This window comes from Sander vitreus, chromosome 9 (assembly GCF_031162955.1).
Source record: "Sander vitreus isolate 19-12246 chromosome 9, sanVit1, whole genome shotgun sequence".
In the NCBI taxonomy this organism is placed as follows: Eukaryota; Metazoa; Chordata; class Actinopteri; order Perciformes; family Percidae; genus Sander; species Sander vitreus.
Window position 1 is genome coordinate 3637907 of NC_135863.1, and position 16375 is coordinate 3654281.

Sequence of the window (16375 nt, forward strand, 5' to 3'; positions counted from 1 at the left end):
TGCATGTAAATTATGAGTCATTTTAAATCCACTGTTGATCATGCAATGAAACATTTAACATGGTATTTTAGTGCAATGACATGGCTTAAATCAAATCTAATTACTATAGAATTCTGGCTGGCAAGGGATGATTGGTCCATGCACTGTATACATAGGTATACAGAACAGATTCAACAGAGATAAAAGCACAGTGAATTGAAGAAAACTCAACCCTTCATTATACTCCATATGTAATGTCATAACTGGAAAAGTTTACAATACACAGTAATATGTAGCTATATCAATCTCTAAGTGTAATCTACTTTGGCACAGTTTCAGATATTAAGTCACTCACTTCATCATTTGTTGTAAACACACACAACTACCACAACAGGTCTAGTGACCTGCGTACGAAGGTGTCTATTCCACAAAGAACTGAAGATAAGCAGAGGTAGTTCTGGGCGATAAAACGATAACGGTATTTATCCCAATAGACTTCTTTCTTGATGATTTGAAGAATCTGTGGTATTAAATGTATTGGTCATGCCCCAACAAAAGACCACAAACAGCTAATATCTGTCAAAGGTGATCCTTAACTTCATGGTTAGAGTACCCGTCTAACAATAGTGGAACCTTTTTCTGAATTCAGTTTCTTTTGACAAACTGAGGACTATAAAGTGCTTCGAAATAAAGCTATGGCATTGAAATGTTTTAAATGTAGGGACCTTCTAAATTTTAAGACATTAGAATTTGTATCCATTATGTTTTTATATTATATATATACATAAATAATTACATTCGTAAAAAGCTAAGTTGAAAGTTTATTCTTGAGTGTGAAAATAGTTTGATGTTTCAGCTGCATCTCACGGCCTTCATTCTCAAGCTCATATTTAGCAGCTGTAACTCAAAATAAATAATTCGAATTACAGAAAATTATTTACAAGCTTAAGATTGTAGTCTTTTGGTCGCTTGTTTTATTTACAGTAGTAGTTCTAGCTGGTTTCATTTTAAACGTTTTGTTTTACCAGTATACATTTTAATGACTATATATATATATATATATATATATATATATATGTCTGATTTCTTCTGAAGTTGTGTATATAGTGATAAACATCGTTATCGCACAATATGGTAATTATGTATTGTGATAATATTTTCAAATATATCGTCCAGTACTGAGTTAAAACAATTAGCTTATCCTCATCAAATCTCCTCCTTTATACTGTACAGTGCAGTCCACCAAGACACGTCTTTTCTACAGGGATTGCATGCATGGAGCTGGTGTAGACAAAAGAAAACAGTCAAGCATGTCGCACCATCCTTGCAGATTCACAGTATTCAGAGATGATGTCAAAGGGTTACTGAGTGATTTACAGTGTAGGTCCAGTTTTGTGTCGGCTGTGGTCTTCATCAAATGCAATCAAACAGACCTTCGCTGGCCTTGTGCTTGCGCCCTTTTGACTATATCCTGGTACATCTTGGACCTGAGGAATCGTGGGTACGAGTCTTTCTCCATGAGGCCGTAGACTTTAGCTTGGACTTCGTTGAGGCTTGTTGGGGACGGATCCTCCAGACTCTGCTTGGTCTTTTCCCTGGTGCGGTAGTCAATGTTTACCTGCCAGGATAAGGAGAGCAAATACACATTGTTTAAAGGGGAAGGTCACTCATATATATTAAATAATATCATCATAGCATTTGTTCTGCATGCTCCACTTGACCATGATCGTTTCATAATCTTAACCAAGTACTTTTTGCTGGCAAATCTTTACCAATCCTTAACCATAACAGTGGCAGATCGGAAAACACTTATTTGGTTCATTTGGGAAGGCAATGACAAATAACCTATTTTGGGGTTTAGTTCAGGGGACACGTTGCTGAGTCAGGAAACTAAAACAGGAAACGAGGCTAACGAACAAGCTGGTGGTGGGTTCATCACATTAGCCAAGAAACTAAGGAATTGGTTTTCATAAAAAGGTGACATTGGATTTTTATAAGCACTTAACCCTAATGAGCGTACTGTATGTCACAAGTACATTTAGGTAAACTTGTCACTCTTCTAGAGAATACATTAAGTGTATCTTTCTCAGTAAATAAACGTAGTCTTAAACCTTGATCCGGAACTTGTTCTCTAAAATGGACAGTGTTTACAGTTACCGACAAGCAGGCAACAGAGTCCCAGTTCACCCCTTTGGGAGGCTCGGGCATACATTCCGCGGACAGCTCTAGACTTGTACCAATCGCGCAGCCACGGTGTTCTGTGCATTGTCGTGGACACATGCAGCCACTTTCCTGGAATTGCTTGAGCATCCATCTGCCAGGTGTCAGCTGTGTGTCTGACTGGCATACTTTGTGTAGGACGGCCAATTACACCCGCCATCGGTACAGTGGCATGTGTCATGTAGTTCTACAATGTAAGTGCCGTCCAGTAGAGGGTGCCATGTCATTTCTCCGACGCTCCATTGTTCCAATTCAATAACCCGAAAAATTCCCTTTGGTCCTACAGCCCACTAGTCCGATCCCACTATGGCCACGCCAAGACCCGCCCTTTAATAGCATTTATTGGCCAGGCGTCCATGCTTACGCAAGGTAATGTAACCCCATTTGTACAGGTCCTATCCCCTGACCAATCGGCTATCCTAACCTTAACCACTCAAGGTCAAATGCCTAACTCCAACCAATCGAGCTACTTCGCAGGGCGGAACTTGGCGTGGCCATAGTGGTATTCGTAATTTCGCCACAAGCGGGACATCGGACTAGTGGGCTGTAGGACCAAAGGGAATTTTTCGGGTTATTGAGAGGTCGGAACAATGGAGTGTCGGAGAAATGGGCAGTCCCTCCAGCAGAGTGCCACGAACAAGAACTTAAAATGAAATTTGATAGTGCAAAGTTATCACTAGCAAGTTAATTAGCAGTTAAGAAATGGATTGTATAGCCTATTTTTCTCTGATCATGCAACAAACTTTTAATTTTTTTAAATAATATTGTTTTAACTTTATTAAAATCGGCCAAATTTGTATTGTTGGTTAACGGTTAAACGGTAGAACGGAAGAAAAGTTCTCTCAGGTCCAGTGGCTGGGTCAGATTAGGTTACTTTACTGAGGAGTGGAGACAGAAGTCCAAAAGACGCTGTTGAATTCTCTCTAACCAGAAGGAGTTTTTGGCCAGGATTATTTTTACAAGGTTCACAGGAAACAACGGAATAAACAAAAGCTGAGAAGACGTTCAACTACAAGTCTGTCTGAGTAGATTTGGATAGACTCAATACTGTCTGCACTAACTAATCAAAAGTGCTTTGATTAGTTAAACTGTGAATCTCTGTTGGACCCAACATGTGCTTAAAACAAAACCTCTCCCTCAGTGATCAAAGTGAAGTGCTGCATTTTAAACACTAAGCTAGAGAAAAGGCAGACTTAATTAAATCGGAAGACACAAAAAGTTTGTTGATCAGGTAAAATAATAGGAACTTAATCAGTGAACAGGAAAGAGGATATTAGGATAAGATGACACTAAAACTGTTAGGTAATTCCATTTCTTCTGCACATGTCTTGATTGATCATTACGGTAAGTAAAGGGAAGAACACAAACTTCAGTCACACACCTCTCTGGGCGCCTGAATATCAATGAACTCCTGAAAGATTTTGTTTGCTTTTGACACAAGCTTGGTTGAGCTTTTAATTTTTTTGTACTCCTCGCAGGCCATCCAAAACTCAATATTCTCGTCACTGAACTCCGTCTTGAGGTATGTCCGAAAGGCAGCCAGGCCATCTGGAAAGAACAAATGAATCAGATGGTAAGTGGAGGAGGTAAAACCAACAAAAACACTTCACAGACATGATGGATATTGCAGCACTTGTTCCCGTACAGCAGGATGCTGGGTGTTTTTCTATTTCAACATAGAGTATCTTGATCATGTGATAATCCCCTTCACCATGTGTGGATATTTTCCCAGCGCTTACACACTCTTGTTCCCAGAAGAGGCAAACCGCTCTTGTGATTAGAACACAAACAAATCAGAACCAAATACTCCCTCAAAGAGATTTTTTTGCTGTCTTCATCGGTCAAGATAAGTGATCAATTAATGTGCTGCCCCCCATGATAACACAGAAGGGCATGTTTTTCTGTGGGCCTGTGTCACATTGACATGCTATTTCCATGCTTTTCATTACTGCTGTTTACCTAATAAAGCTGGGCATGAGCAGAGGGGATGGTCCATCTGTGCATATTCAACAATATTTCTCACAAAGAAACACGCACACACACACACACGGCTTTTGTTTGAACAAGTCCCCAAATAACACAAAAGGAAAGAAGACTTTGAAGGCAACATATGCTTTTTTGGAAAGCATATGAAAGGATTTTTTGCTTAAAACACACACTTTGTGAAATGCTCTGAGAGCACAGACCTCTGCTGAGGTGAATTTCTTGTCTTCCACAAATTCATATGACTTATTTCACATTTATGTTGTTGTTGTTGATATTTGAACTTGCACTATTTTATGTCTTATGTCTTAGATACTCATTTAGTTTGGTTGCACTTGTCATTTTTATACAAATTTAACAAGAGGGGAATTTAGAGGGAGTCTGAAACCCAAGATTTAGAGTGAGACTGCTTTTGTAATTGTTGTGCATTGATAATAAACTGGAAACTTCAACTTGAAACTTAAGTGCAAACGTCTCTACATTAGTTGTGAAATTCATTGCATCTAGTATTGCATTAGAATTTAGAGAGGAGGCAGATTACAGGTCAAAGGTTCCAAAGTATCTTATGGATCTGCATTGGCACCCAAAATAAAACATTTCTGCCAAAAATAAAAAAATCTTTTTTTTCAAAGCTAACACCTGTACAATATGTACAACAGAAAGCTGCTTGTCTGTACATCATTATCCCTATTGAATGTCTTTGTAAGCCACCCATGTAATTGCTAATATTATTTGACCTTTTGTTATTTATTCCCTATTGATTTGATATTGTGTGTAATTTTGGTTATGGCTTTTTTTTCCCTCTCTCTCATTTCAGTATTTTAGCTTATTTCTATTTTAATTGGATTAAGCACTTCTGGTGTTTTTTGCCTCGCTCCATCACATCTTGTATTGATTATGTGTGTATTAATCTGTAGTATGTGTATATGGGTGAACCAATAAAATGACAATATTAAAAAAAAGTTAGTTAAAAAGTCTCTGAGCATGGACACAGTTCTGTTAGCTTAGAAACTCTAAGTTAGTGCAACAGGGGAACTTAATGAACTGACAGCAGGCTACCCAGACTGACTCAAGCTTAAATACACCAGAGCAATTAAGAGCAGCTGGGAGCAATCTGGACAATGCACGGCAGCTGGGGCTGAAACAATCAGTGGAGACCCATGCGGCACACTGGGACCATCCAAGATATTATTCAAAAAATATATTGTTGTTAAGCTTTGAACACTCCTGCTATGCTACGTTCTGTTGACATTTTCATTAGTTGTCCCTCTGGCTAACAACCTCACTAAAGTACAAACTGTAACCCTGATAAAATAATTTTGAAAAGCAAAGCACTGCTGCTTGTCAGCCTCACACAATGTTCTTGTGCTAACAAGACATGTAACAGCTGACACAGATATGGCACAGGTCAGGCCCCCAGCAAACATATAATCAGTTTTACACACTAGAGAATTATCCCGCCTTTGAAATGAAATTAAGGTGAATGCAATATCCTATAAAGGAACAGTCAGTAATGTGTCCCTATTGCTTTGATATTACTTATGTAATGAACGTGTGTGTGTGTGTGTGTGTGTGTGTGTGTGTGTGTGTGTGTGTGTGTGTGTGTGTGTGTGTGTGTGTTTGTGTGTTCATGTACATGTTATAGTTGACCTTGCTAATGCTTGGTCAATTGAAACAGGATACACAGCTCGATCACGCTTCCTCTGCCTGGGGAGGGGTCTATTCTTGGCTTTATAACAAACTTTATGTTTTCCATGGGTGACATAAGCGCTCCATTAGTTATGTCAACCAAAGGTGTTATGTCACAACCTCGATCTGTACAAAACAGATAATGTTCATGTAATTGTAGGGTGTTTACAGCTTTCTTTCAGTCTAGGCTGGCTGTTTCTGATCCCTTTGTTAGAACAGTGTTGATATGGTCACCACAATCACGCATCCTATTTTTGCAAGCAACACTTTGAAACATAACTGCGATTGAAAACAAAACTAGAGACTTTTTTTTGTCTTTTCTGCTTAAGTTAGGAGAAGAACTGACACTTATATATATATATATATATATATATATATATATATATATATATATAATAATACCTCAGGCGTCATTAAAACAATTCCACAGAAAATACACAGTTTGGGCCGTCAGAATATAGGCTACTATACTACATACTATACTAGAGATTAGATGGCGGCGTTGCGGAGACGCTGCGTGGCAGGGGCTGCCGACCTGCACTTCTTTTTACATCAAGAAGGCAGCTTATCACATGGTAAAACACACTTGTTAGCAGCCACATCAACTTTATTCAGTACTGTTAAACGTTTCAAACGCAAGATCTTGCAAAATATCCACAGCGCACTCGTTACTGCTGATCACTATCGCACTACCCATGCAAATCTACCTGTCTGGAGCGACACATACCGGCCATCTAAACTTCGGAAATCAGTGGAAACATCGGATGAACTGGGCCAGTGTAACCTGGGCTCCTTCCAACTACCCAGTGAACACTGACGCCGTAAGCCTTCACTATAATCTGCTGGGCTTCTATACAGTTACGTTGTGTCACAGGCAGGCCATGGTAGGCCGAGGTAAACAAACCACCAAACGGCAGAGACTCACCACTCCGTCTCAAGGGACTCATGGCATTCGACTATTGATGCTGCTGCTGTCAGGGGATGTACATCTAAATGAAGGACCAGTTACTCCGGAGGCATCTCAAAATATCGGTGCTGAGCTCCTTTCTGAATCCGAGGTAACATTTTCCTTGGAGGTAAGTGGAATATCTGTATCTATACCTGGTTCCCCCTTTAACAGCGTGGTTTCAATCACCGATGTGGACATAACCTTACGGACTTAAAACCTACATAAAGTAGGAAAATAAAGCTGTTGATGTTGTTTGAAAGACTGAACAGTTGACTCATTTACTATTAAACTCCAACCTGGACTATCTATGTTTATCGGAGACGTGGCTACAACAGTCAACCCCAATTAATGTTTTCTCTGTACCGGGGTATCAGTGCTTCAGACGAGACAGAGTTGGGGAGAGTTGAGGAGGGGTATTGATATACGTCAAAGACGACATTAAATGTGAGCGTTTTCTTTTCAAAGCAGCGGGCACACTGGAATACGTTGCTTTAAAATATGTATTATCCCAATAAATGTCTTTTATTCTAATAGGATTCTACAGACCTCCATCAGCAAATTACACTTTCTATGATCAACTCATTGATATGTTAAAAGAGTGTAACCATAACAAAGAGCATATTCTCATGGGTGACTTTAATTTAAACTGGGAAGACAAGGGGAGGAGGAAAACATTTAAAACAATTACAGACAAATATAACTTACAACAGCTGATTAAAGGCCCAACAAGGATTGCAAAGAATTCAAGTACTTGTCTTCTCCAGTAAACCAGAGAGGATAACAGAAAGCTACAATCTGATCACTGGGCTATCTGATCATAATCTAACATTAGTAGCAAGGAAATTAACTAAAAACAGATTTAAGAACACAACACCACACCACACAGACATCATGTATCATATACCTAAAAGTAAACAACCTGCATTTGACAGTGAGATCAATGACTTGGTCTGGGATGATATATTGTCCACAGAAGATGTGGAACATGGCTGTGACCTACTTACAACAAAAATTGATTGATCTGTTAGAGAGAAGGCCAAGAGAAAACACAGAACAAGAGTTAATCTACCTTGGTTTAGTGACAACTTGTGGCAAATGATGAAGTGCTTTAAAGAAAGAAGAGACACATATATTTTAATTTATAAAGGAATTGAGATTAGCCAAATCACGTTTTTATCTTCAAGAAATAAATGAGGCTAAAGGCAATAGTAAATAAATCTGGAAAAATATCAATAACCTCATAGGGCGAGAACAACTTCACACAGGAGATATACAGCTCAGATTTCAGGGTAAGAAAACCGAAGAAAATGTTGCAATTGCCTCTATTTTTAATTATGTTTTTAATTAGTCAGTTCATAAGTTAGGAAATCACTTTACGAAAAGAGAACTTACTATACACACTGATAAAGGCCTGGGTTTCAATCTGGTTACAACTAATAAAGGACAAGTTGAAAAAGATATTCTATTCTTTAAAGAATTCTAAAAGTAGATGCTTTTCACATGGACAGTATGTTCATTATGAAACATTTAGACACTTTAACTCCCCCAATCACACATTTAATTAACCTTTCAATTACACACAGTTGCTTTCCTGATAACTGGAAGCATGCAGTTATCTCACCCATCTTCAAATCTGGAGACCGCTATGAAGCAAGTAATTATAGACCGATAAGCATATTACCAGTACTGTCAAAGGTTACAGAGAAAGTTGTCATAGAGCAGCTGACAATGCATCTAAATAACTGCAACTCTGGCTTAAATTACATGCAATTTGGCTTCAGGAAGAATTATTGCACAGAAACAGCCGTTTTGCACTTCACAGAAAAATTAAGAACACAACTTGATAAGGGAGGAGTTGTTGCCGCTGTTTTCTTGGACTTGCGTAAAGCCTTTGATACAGTGAATCATGATGTCCTTATCTCCAAGCTTTCTTATTTTAATTTTTCAACACAAACACTAGCATGGCTCTCATCATACTTGTCAAATAGGATGCAGTGTGTTAGAATTAAAGATGCTCACTCCAGTTATATGAAAAACACAATAGGCGTGCCTCAAGGATCTGTGTTAGGTCCTTTACTTTTTAGTCTCTATATTAATGATCTTCCACAACACTGTCACTGAGGAGATATACAATTATATGCTGATGACACGGTTCTGTACACACATGCAAAAAAATGCTCTGCTAGCAGCTGAGAAATTAACTCATGCCATGCAAGGTGTGGTTGAGTAGCTTGAACAATCTTGTCTTATTTGAATATCAGCAAGACAAATGGTATGTTCTTTTGTAAAACTAGGGGGCAGATTCCAACTGCAGACATCTTTATTAAAAATGAATCAATTTAAATATCTTGATATCATAAAAGTGAATAAGCTAAAGTCCCAATAAGTGGACATGTTCCTTTAAGGCGAGCTCACACTTGGCCCAGTTGCCCCTCTCCACTCCCCTGCTGGCCTGCACTCACACTGCAATAAGACATTCAGGGCCAGAGCATGCCTATGCCATTACATTGCGGGACTCTCCAATTACAATGCCCCTTCATCTGTAAGGTAAGAGTCAGACCGGGCAAGTTTAGCGATCACACTGACATGCCCAAGTCCAACCAAACTGTGCCCCGGCCCACCTCTTTCAAGCAGGCACGGGTTAGCGTACCGTGCTCGGGCAAGGGTTAGAGCACCATGCCCGGGCACGGTACGGGCACGGTACCGGGCAAGTTTAGTGATCACACTGATGCGTACCATGCCCAAGTCCAACCAAACTGTGCCCCGGCCCACCTCTTTCAAGCAGGCACGGGTTAGCGTACCATGCTCAGGCAAGGGTTAGCGCACCATGCCCGGGCACGGTACGGAGCAATCTTACTAGTCAAACAAAACTGACTTTCAGGTCAAACGTGCTCGGGCATGGTTTAACTGGGCCAAGTGTGAGTATACCATTAGTCTCCTTGCTAAATATTTTCTTCTACAGTTTACATTTCCTTGCCTTCCGGGGTTCAGTAAAACAGCCATCTTGAAAGGCAAAGAGTTCTTTTCATATCACTCAAAGAGGAGCTTGAGTGTGTACCAAGGTTATAATCGTCAACGAAAACAAACAAAATAACAAAAACTAGGTGGGAAAAAACATTGCAATTAACTGAAATAAAAATAAAAACGAGGCATAAAATAAACAACCATAACTAACTAACTGTACTGTCTGTTTCCAAAACTAACTAAAATAAAATTATAGAGTAAATGTCCTTCATAGAGCAAATATATCTTTCAGAGTTGACATTTCCGGCCATAGACCATAGACATATATACAGTTTCCGATATTCCATGGCAAATTGAACACAGCATAGTCCATGGCGGTACCGAAAGTAAAGAAAGCGTCCTATTTGATTGACTTATGTGTGTCAGATAAAAGCAAGTGCCTTGCAATGGAAGGTGGTAAAATATGTGGACAATTTATTACAGGGAAAAATCCCACGAATTTGAAAGTACATTTGAGAAGCGCGCACAAGGAGACTAACCTAGCTAGAAGACTAAAACTAACACTAAAACTAATAAAAACTAAACTAAAACTAAGCATTTAAAAAAAATAATAACTAAACTAAAAGCAAATCCGCTTTAAAAACTAATTAAACTGAATTTGAAAAACAAAAAGTCAAAACAAAGTAAATATAAAGACTAATGAAAAATGCAAAACTATAATAACCTTGGAGTGTTTTTGGTGATTTGAATAAAGTGTACGTGCTCTGAATCCACTTGTTGTTTCCTTTAATTTGTCAGGTCAGTGAATGCGATGTCGCTGAATCTACGTCACATAGCTTGTTAGCAATTAGAAAATAAACACATGGCCTGTTTGTGCAGATGGATTTGTGTGAGGGAGTCTGTGCCAGTATGTGTTTGGTCCATGGGGAAGGTCACAGACGAGTATGTGACTCATTATGTGGTAAGGAGCCCTCACAACACAGAAATGGATGACTTACATAAAATGGGCTTGGAGGGTGGGGGTGGGGGGGGTGGGGGGGAAACTTGTGCTGAGCGAAAAAAAAATAGAAACTAGTGAATCAAATAAACAGGATAGGACTATTTTACAGCTACATTTAAGTGGCTTTTATTTTCTTAATGCTGGACGGTATGTGACTTGTGCAGTGGGGACTGTTGAAAAATAGAAAATGGCCACTTACATTTGTGAGAAAGGAGATGATGAAACGATTCTGACCATTGAACAACCTCATCCGTTGATACTCTGATGCAGAGAAAGACAAAGGAAACTGCCTTAGTAAGATACTAATCACCAGCAGAGTTCATGCATTTTTAACACAAGATGGTACTGTATGTATTATTGAAGGGCAGCTGAGTTTGATGTATGATATATCCTCTGCTCACAGCAGTTCTTCGGCTCCAGGCCGTAAAAGTAATTGTAATATCTTACTCCATTTACAGAATGTTGATACAAGGTCAGCTAAGGCATAGAAGAACAATAGCTGACCTTTTTTGCACATTGTAATGCTCTTTTATGAAGTGATGAAAATATGATGGGATAACACACTCTCTTGGAGATTAAAGGGATACATTAACATTATTGTACCACTCTACCTTTCAGATCGTATCTAGGCTATTTATGAAACACATCATTGTGAACATAAAAGCTCAATAACAAAATTAAAACCTTAAAAATGACAAGTTTCTCTGTAAAGTTATAATATGATTTTGTGTTTGAGCACCTTGCTGAGTTACTTTGTTTTGAAAAACACATTTTCTTGGAATTGTTGATTTACCATCCGTATATTATGCATAGAATGACAGTTTTGCAAATTAAGGCATTAATAAACCTAATGACTGGCCTCATTTGCACGCATGGTTGTGCTTAATATATCATTTTGATTATGGCATTGCAGCTTAAGTTTAAACCAATTACTGTATATCATACTGAGAGAATGTTTCTCAATTGGCATATATTTGCAACGGTTAATTCTCAAGGCAGGAGCAAAAACCAACTCTGGAATTGCTAATCTATGTTGTTAGCATGTTGGCTGACAGGAGTGCAATACATTGTATTGAAAATCCCATTAAAATACTAAAATATGAAAGAAGTCTAAAGAAGACAGCTCCTTCAAGAGTTTGAACATTTTGAAAGTCATTTCATAACATGTTGAAAATTGAAAGCCAAGTGTGGTGTCTAGAGAGTTTTTAACACAACAGAAGCTTCAGTTTAAATTTGTTAAAAATGTTGTCATCCCACAAAAGTTTTTGGCAGACTCACTTAGGACACCTGGCAGTAGTTTCGTGGACAGGAGGCAGGAACTCGGCGAAGTCGCTGTAGGAGTCCGATTTGTTGGACAGGCAGCCTAGTCTGGTCTTCATGGTACTGATCCTGCTGGAAAAACATACAATACTTAATGTTTTCTTCTTACTGTATATATCTGCATTCAGTTTAAACCCTTTGTGAAAGAAAACATAAAGCACATTCCATGCAATTTATGCAGATTAACACGTGGGTGCATGTTTGTCCCTACAAACAATTGTCTTTTATTTCATTCCGCTGATAAGCAAGCTTGTGATCAGTAAGTGTTAAAAAACAAGAACCAGCTCCAAAAATATAGCTATGAAAAGTGCAACCCAAACACAGCTGGTATGCAAATATGTTTAGTCAATTTGCCTGGATAATTGAAGGGGCTAATAATGCCTAGTGCTGTTATTCGACAAATCACGTACAACTTAGAAATGCATTTTAATTCTAACTGTAAGCTCAGCACTATCAAAAACACTGCCACCATATTTTAACTGTTGCTAAGGTGGCTAGTCATATGTTTTATCTTCATGTAGTTGGGCTGCCCTCGCTATTTAGACTATGTATAAGTTGTTAAATGTTGTTGCGAGACATGATGAATAAACTGATTATTTAAGAAAGAAGATGCAGAGAGACAAGGCCAACTGATTGGACTTGATGTAGACAACAGGTGCAACTCCATATTCAAAAAGCTGACTCAGTATGGCTCTGCCTTATTCAGGAGGGAGCTTCAAACATTCGTGATACTGTATCCAAATTCACATTATGATAAGGTTTCTTGTTTGAGTGTAGTTTGCAGAGTTTAAGAAAACGTCTTACGCACAATTCATGGCTGCCACTGAGTTGTACGGAGATTGAGATATAGAGGCAACACTGTCTCTAATAATCTCTCAAACATGATCCCGCTTGCATTAACTCAAAGTATGCTTTGTAGCTCTGTGTTTTATTTCTATAGATGTCATAGATACTCTGATCACAGTTATCATTGTGCTAGGATAGAATAAATAATACAAAAATGTTCTAGTTGGGTTTGTTTATTTGTTCAGGCTGTTCTCATGAACCATTCGTACATATACTGCAGCTATGAAAAGTAAAGCACTGTTATTCGTATGTATTGCATGTATTTTTTGCGGTATGCACCACATTAACCGCTGCTGTATAAGAGCACTCTTGAAAGAAAACACATGGTTTTTAACCCTGAGTGTGAGAGTGTTTTAATCCAAACCATAATCTTTTTTCTGAACTTAACTGTCGCCGCCGCATGACGCTTACTTCTTGTCAGCTAAATTGAACTGTAACGTCCGCTGAAACAACGGGCAGCTCACAGTGCAATGTACCCAGCTCAAAGTCAGCATTTGTTGGCTAAACTCACCTGGCAATGGCCACTGAAACAACCAGCAGCTAACAGTGCTTTGACGCCGGCTCCCAGTAACCTTTTGTCGGCAAACTTTTACTGTAAAGGCCGCTAAAGTTTACTGTCATGTGACTGGTCATACGCATGGGTGTGCATTAGTTTTCGTACGATATAATACGAACCTGTTCATAAGAATGCGTCATTGTTGGCTATGGATAATAGACAATTGCATATTTAGTGATAGTCTTTAAGATGTTCCTTAACAATGATGATGATTGTTAAACGGAGATTTGAATGCACCATATCCCCATCTCTCATCACGATATGTCCCATCTTATTTGTAGACTGCCACTGTCATGTACTAATTGGCACTGTTATCCCTCTGGGACACATGGGTCACTCCAGATGGGGCACGGTCTTAAAGATGCTCCATCGAAGGCCAAACCTTTGTATAAAAGTAGGTCTATTTCACAGGAAACATTAATGCAAACCTTTGGATGGAAAGACTTTAAGTCTTAATAAATTCAGGTAAAATCCTCCAAGCTTCTCTCTTAAATGTAAAGGGCCATGTCAGGAAATTGGTGACTATACAATGATTAAATGAATGAATGAATTGCTTCTGATTTCCTTTATCCTTTTTACAATAAACCAGGTGCTGGAGAGGAGGCTCCGACTGATTGTCGGACCTCAGATTCAGAAGGAGAAATTATGCTACATTAGCATGATGCTTGGCTTTTACATATATATTTATAACCTTTATTTAATCAGACATCGAGATCAAGATCTCTTTTAAGAGACCAGAGAGGAAGAAAAACAAATGTAGCTAGACAAAACAAAATGACAAATACATACAACAAACATAACCAGATAAACAAAAGAACATGAGATACAAAGAACAAATATGCAGACATAACAAAAGCACATACAGCATCAGTGACAGGCACTAACATGATAATTAACTTTACTAATTCTCCTGTCCTGAAGACACAAACATTCTTCATTTAAGAAACCCATTTTTTTTTAATCTTTGTGACAGGTCTGTTGTGTATAAGTCTCCAGAGTTATCTAATGGGCGACGACAAGGTCAACTATAACAACATGTATTTGTTCTTTTCACGCATCCATCCTTCCATTTGTCCATTCACACTTTAAGTATTCCTCTTTAGTGTCTCTTGGATGGTATCAGTGCAGTAGTAGAGCTGGAGCAGTGGATTGTTTTGATACTTGGACCTTGAATTGGGAACATTGCATGAAATGTACTGTTCATTAGCCACCCGGAAGCCATTTGCTGGAATTAAGTCCAAGGCTCTCTGAAATTTCACTTTGTGTCCTCCATCAACCTCTGACAGTTTGTTTTTTTTATTTTGTTTTGTGTGTGTGTGTGTGTGTGTGTGTGCATGCGTGTGTGCGTGTGAGAAAAAGCATGTGCATTTGTGTTTTGGTTGGACTAATATATCAGGTTTCTGATATTGCCTTTCAGTGAAAATTGGATGGCAGTCTGCTTTTATTAAAGTACATACATGAGTTTTTGCATAGAGAACATCGGTTTAAAAATAAACATGAATGAAACCTGCCACACTCAGTGAGGAGTGTTTCTCTGGGTTTTAGTAGAGAGTTAACAGTTAACATGCTCTTTCAGGTTGCTTTTCTAACCAACTAGTAAAACACTGACGTTTTTACGGCTTATTTCAGAAGCACTGTAGATATAAAGCTGTCTGCCCCAGAAACCCCCGTGTTACGTATCAGATGTTATAAAACAGATGCACTGGACTGGAGGGTAGTTTGTGTATCATCTATGTGAGTCATAATCTCACGGTGCACTTCATTTGGTAATGTATAGTTATTTTTTAGAGAAGATTGAGAAAATAATGAGCAGAGATATTTCAGTTGTATAGCAGACTATGTTTAGCCCATGAATTTATAGTTCACCAGTGAGGGTTGAGCTCTACGTCTGATTTGTCTATAGACTTGTGGAGGGTTATAAACGAGTATTGTTAGGATGACTTTCTCACACAATGACGCCAGTAATGCCCCCTCTAACACTTAAACTAATACTAACACAGGACACATTGCTATAGGCACGTAGGCTAAAAAAATGTCAAGTTAAGGTTGAAATGCCAACAGATTCTCACTTCCATCTCGTAAAATACGGACGCTTGGTCAGGCGCCTTTGTTGTTGTTATTGTCGCTAAAAGTCTCCTTTAGCGTCATCTAACATGCTTTAATTAAACGCACTTGGTAGGGACTATTGGCGTCACTTTTGACTTCAAAGGGGAACTATGCAGTTTTTTTAGCTTAATTTACCTTAACTGAACATCTTCGGAGTCATTGGAATGGTTATATGACTTTTTTCGAGTTGAATGGTGGTCGTCTCGCTTCCCCCCTAGCGCCTGTAAGCAGAAAAACCACCCTTGCAACTTGGCCTCAGCGTCAGAAAGTATCGTGTGATATCAGGTCTCGCGATGTAACGAATTGCTTCACGGCACTGCACACATACGCCCATTCAGGAACCGGCTAACAAGGTAGCGATGGAGTTTTTCACACTATCGTCATGGCTGAGCCGGCTAAAAAGAAGCAGAAAGTTAGGAAAGCATTGTCGGAGGAACAGAGAAAGAGGAAATGGCAGACTGACCGAGCGAGGACTCAGACACAAGTAAACATAGGAGCTGCCAAATATCTATTCTGAAGCTGTAGGGGGAGCTCTATAGAGAAACCTGCGAGCAAAAAGCGAGAAAACAGCTAAGAAATGGCCAAAACTGCATAACACCCCTTTAATGTAAATCAAGGCTTTAAACATTTGCCACTGCCTTTTAATGAATGAATTTGGGACTTTTTATTCATATTTTGCACTACAATAAAACTGCACTGGTTTTCTTCTATTCTTTATCTGTTTCATTCGATTCAGCCTTTTTAAATATTTTAGCTTATATAT

General features: G+C 38.7%; 1 protein-coding gene across 1 annotated transcript; it reads right to left on the bottom strand.

The window, feature by feature from the left end:
• Window positions 1-1199: 1199 nt before the first annotated feature.
• Window positions 1200-12170, bottom strand: LOC144522864 (regulator of G-protein signaling 8-like). The gene is made up of 4 exons (XM_078258111.1): window positions 12063-12170; window positions 10984-11045; window positions 3581-3747; window positions 1200-1597 (listed from the first exon to the last, which is right to left on the bottom strand). The coding sequence occupies exons 1-4, from the start codon at window positions 12161-12163 to the stop codon at window positions 1403-1405; spliced, it is 525 nt and encodes a 174-aa protein (XP_078114237.1). The 5' UTR covers window positions 12164-12170; the 3' UTR covers window positions 1200-1402.
• Window positions 12171-16375: the final 4205 nt, after the last annotated feature.